Genomic DNA, 5,152 nt, shown 5'->3' with positions numbered 1-5,152 from the left:
TGACCAAATTTTAGTTATATATTTGGCTTCTTATCGGCCACGACAGTGTTTGTCGTCGCTGATGATAGCTTATGCTGATTACTCATCAGCGACAAAAGTATCTATCGTTGACGTAGGATAATTATCAGCACGACTTCAAGTCATTGCTAATTAATAATATTTTATAATTTTTTTTTAAAGATTTTGGGTTTAATTTATATAATTGTCAATGCCAAATTAATTGTCATTAAACATCTGCATCATACAAATATTCCACATTCTCTTTTAGCAAAATTTGATTTACATTCAACTAAAAATATGAATACAAGAAGTATATATGTTCGAAGCCTAGCAACTCAAGTTCACGTGGGACATAAATTATACTCATTTACCAATGGTGTTTCTGATATAACCGTTGGGCATGAAGAAACGCTGGTTTAAGCTTTGGATTTGTGGTTTTCGCAGGATTGGAAGAAAATAGAGGAACAAGATTAGCAGAAGTTTGAAAGTGAAGAGTTAGGGTTGGGAAGTCGTGTAACCCTATGCTCGATACAATCATTCTGACGAAGCATGACAAAGCAGACGAGGAGCTTGAGACATTAGCTGGACGGATCACAAGTCAAATTGAAAACTTGCGTTTTATATGGTTTTACCTTGTGTTTTGTATCATCCTGGTAAACGCTGTTTTTTTTTTAATTCTAGAGAAATGTTTGGCTAAATTGATGTCAATTTTTTTTTTTTTATATATTTTTTTTATCTCATTTTACAAATCAACCATTAAATTTGTAAATTTATCTGAACTTTATATAAGTCAACAATAAACCCCACAAATATAATTATTAATCTATTGAATTTATTGTGCTGGTGGCGAATCCAAGATATTCATTAAGGGTGGACATTTTTTTTTTAATGATTAAAATAATAAAATTAATTTAAAATATTAAAAAAATAATTAAATATAAAAAATATTTTTTGTCTCCTTTTTGTGCTTTGCAAGTTGCTGGCTATATTATTATTATTATTATTTTTCCTCTTGCATGCATGTTAGCGATATAAATATTAAAACAATTAATTTATAAAAACAATTTAAATTAAATTAAAAAATTTAATTATATATTTACATACCTCACTTTTTCGTTGAAATTATTATCAAGAATATGTTGAATCCTATTAGTTTAAAAGAAGTTAAAGAACAATTTAAATCTAAATCTAAAAATTTAATTACATATTTTATATTTACATACCTCAATTTTTTTTTTTTTTGTTGAATTTGGAAAGTGAAAGAAAATTGTGGCTTAAAAAGTTTAAAAGTTAGACAAATTTTCGTTGAAGTGAAAAATAATAAAGAGATTGAAATTTGGACAATTGCTGTTTGCCGTTCGGCCTTGTCTTGCACGGCGGTCCTGCACCTCGAATCTTGTGAATTATATAATTTTCTTTTTTTTCAAAAGCTTTTTTTTTCCCATGTTGTCTTGCACGACCACATTTTGTGTCAATTTTATAATATTATAATTTATATTATTATATTTCCTTGTCTTGGACTCTTGTGACAATTATATAATATTATAACTTATATTATTATTGTTTTTAAACCCCTCTCCAAACTCGAGGCTCCACGAAATATTCTCACAAAACGGAACTGTTCATCGTCTTCAACATTGCATTCTTCTGAGACTGAAACATTCACTTTCGAAAAATTTTCAAATTTTAACTTACTAAGGGCCATAATATGGCTGAAGCCTGAGAGAGAGGGGCATAATCATGGCTGAGGGCGGGCATAATCATGAAATAAGAAAAAATTTACCCTGGTAAGGAAGATTTTTAGGAGTTGAGGGTGGGCATATGCCTACCCTCAAACCCCCTGGATCCGCTCTTGGTTGTGCATGGAATTAAAAATACAGGATCTCAAAGAAACAGAAAAGAGTAAAATATAAAATAGATCAATCACACACAAGTGGTTTGGCTTAACAAGCTTACATTAAAAGAAATTTACTATCAAAAGATGGAGTACAAAGATAACGGGGAGAAAACCACTCAAAACCCAAAGCTCCAATACACCAAAATCTCACTCTCACACAAAAGAAAAAAATACAAAAAAAATAAAAGAGAGAAAAAATAATAATAAATAACAAAGAAAACTCAATCTCTTCTTCTCTAAATGTCTTAAGGCACAACAAAGTAAAAAAACCCTAATGAGATATGTAGCTTCTAATTTTTCTCCCCCCTTAACAAAAGGCCAACAATTCATTTATATAAGCTTGAAAGTCGGCTACTAATTGAATCCAAAAGCAACTTGGAAAAGGAATAAAAGTCAACTAAGAATAGGAGATGCAATTCATTCAAAATTGGTTTCTACAATTCAAGTCATCATAACAATCTCCACCTTAACTTGGAATTCCATCAAGTCCTCAATTGCAAATCTTCTCATGATGTCTCCTCCAACACCCACATGGGTAATCACAAGCTACAAACAACAATCAAGTCCAAACAACTCTTGAACTTGAGAACCGGAACTGGCTTAGTTAACATATCCACTGGATTTTCCTCAGAGGCAATTTTCTTCAATATGATAGCTCCTTATGTCACAACCAGATCACCAGCATAATTTGAATTAACATACCTAATGATATTGGAACCAATACCACTGTCTCTGTCAAAGATTGAGCCAACATCTATAACACCCCGTAAATAACGGAATATCAAATTCACTACCGGCCAATAAACCTTGCTAGGATTAACAACACTAACTGCATGTGAAACATATGGATGAACTTCAAAACAACATTTATTATGTACTTATTTGGACCCCCTGAATTACCACCCCTTTTGACATGCTTCCCAAATTTCAAAACCTCTCACTTTGGACCCCTAAACTTTCAATTTCTATCATTTTGAACTAATCCGTTAGATTTTAAATGTTAAAAGTTAGACAATGACATTTATACCCCTAACTTTTTTTTTATAAAATTTCAAATTTGCCCTTAATTTCAAATTAAAAATTTTAAAAAATTATATATATATATATATATATAAAATCACAAGGTGACCCACAGTTGGGCACCTTGTGACCTTTTTTTTTTTTTCAATTTTTTTCTTTTTTAATAAAAAGAAAATTGAAGGGTAATTTTGTATTTTTAAAGGTTTTAACTGCAAAAATTGACGGAGATGTTCAAATTGACTGCAATTGAAAGTTAAGAGTTTGTTTTTTGTGCAGTGACTTGAATTTCTTGGGGAATCTGTGTTAGATTATCTCATGACCATGTATTTCTATGTAAGTATCCTGGGTTGTCACCGGAACTATTAATAAACATGAGATCTGCTTCTACAAATAATGATTGTTATGCACGATCTGCAGTTAAGTTATTTGTGGTTGGTGTATAGTTTTTGTGGTAGGCCATTCGCACTTGGTATATATGTCGTTATTTGTGTCTTGAAGCTAGTTTTGGTTGATGACTTGTGATCAACGTTAATGAATATGAATTATGTTATTTGCATGGATCGATGGATAAATTGTATATTATTTGCACGGATCCAAATTGTATATCAGGTTAATTGTAATCCAAAATTTGGGTACAACCCTGAAAAAATTCAAAAAATATATAGGGGAAAAATTTTTAAAATCACCAAAATTTATGACTTGTCGTGTTTTGACACGTCAGAATTCTGACGTGTCACTTTCTGGAATTTCAAAAAATTCTGATGTGCCAAAAAAATGACACGTCAGAATTTTCTGATGTGCCAGAAAGTGGCACGTCAGAAAAATTTCTGACGTGTCACTTTCTGGCACGTCAAAAAACTTTTGATGTGTCAGAAAGTGACATGTCAGAATTTTTTTTTCACATGTTAATTTTGACACTCAAAAAATTCTGACGTGTTACATCTGACACGTTAGAAAATTTTCGTTTCTAACACCCAAAATTTTAACGCCTGACACACATAAAAAATGCCCCATTAGAAAAATTTTCTGACGTGCACCACCTGACACGTCAGAAAACCCATGTCAGCAAAAAAAATGGTTTTTTTTGTAGTGCTAGTATTCTCCAAATTAATTAATACAAACTCATAAATAAAATTTTGGGAAAAATATATTATCTCTATCAAGCTATCAACTATCAAGCAATTTATAATGTCATTCTAACCTTTTAATTTTCGCAATGTCCTCACAAACTACTATTGAGTTGCAAATATTGTCTCATTTTATGCAAAATATGACAAAATACCCCCGATAAAAATTTCGAAAAAAAAAAAATCAGAAAAAATGAAAAAAATTGTCACTTATTCTATATATCTCAACTTGAACTAATCCAGCAGCAGCTTCATTCCTCCAGTTGCCCTGACCCTCGACTCCTTTCTCAACGCAATTTGTAATTTTGCAGGGTGGAAAGGAAAATAGGGTGAGTAGACAAGTCTCAGTAAATAGATAGGCCTAAACAAATGTGTGCTCATCGAGCCTTTAATTTATCACTGACAATAATGAAGCAGCTCCTGTAAAACTTTTAGTAACATAACAATAAACTATGAGTGAATATCTAATGATTTTCTGTAAAACCATCCCCTTATGGCTTATGCCATGAGTATATTATATATATATATATATATAGGTTTATGCCTCGTATGCATGGGTCCTGCAAGAGATATGCTCCTTTGCATTCTCTGCACCATCTACTCTCCATCTATGTGTCTTAATTTTTTTTTTTTTTTTTGAAAAAAATCAAGATGCACTCACATGAGATGGTGGATAGATGGTCTTGGGAATGAAGAGAAGCATTTCTCGTCATGCAATCCTTGTGGGATCCTAACTCGAGGTAAACTATAACTATAACTATAGTGGCAAAAGGGTATTTTTATGTATAACTATAACCGGATTCAGATCTCTTAGAATTCTTAGAAGAATTTTAGTTTCTAAAATTTCAAATTCAGGTCATTCATTTTCATCCAAGAGCTATTATCTTGCCACTTTTCCCACTACTAATAAAATAATATTTAAATTTTTAATGATATTAATAATCATTATTATTTTATTAATAGTGAGACACATGGTAAGATAATGGTTCTTCAATGAAAATAAATAACTCGGATCTGAAATTTCAAAAACTAGAATTCCCCTAAGAATTACAAAGGATCCTCATCCTAGTTTTGGAGAGGATTAATTGTGAGACTATAATTACCATAC

The 5,152-nt window shown here is 31.2% G+C and overlaps 1 protein-coding gene across 1 annotated transcript in view; it reads left to right on the top strand.

The window, feature by feature from the left end:
* The window catches only part of LOC132174123 (ankyrin repeat-containing protein BDA1-like), a 3,254-nt gene extending 2,780 nt beyond the window's left edge, over positions 1–474 (top strand). The window contains exon 3 of the mRNA XM_059585820.1: positions 445–474. Within this exon, the coding sequence (XP_059441803.1) occupies positions 445–474 (30 nt within the window). The remainder of the gene's footprint in view (positions 1–444) is intronic.
* The last annotated feature ends 4,678 nt before the right edge of the window (positions 475–5,152 follow it).

The sequence above is a fragment of the Corylus avellana genome, chromosome ca3, assembly GCF_901000735.1.
Source record: "Corylus avellana chromosome ca3, CavTom2PMs-1.0".
In the NCBI taxonomy this organism is placed as follows: Eukaryota; Viridiplantae; Streptophyta; class Magnoliopsida; order Fagales; family Betulaceae; genus Corylus; species Corylus avellana.
The sequence above is the reverse complement of the archived record's forward strand: the minus strand, read 5'-3'. Positions and strand labels throughout refer to the sequence as shown.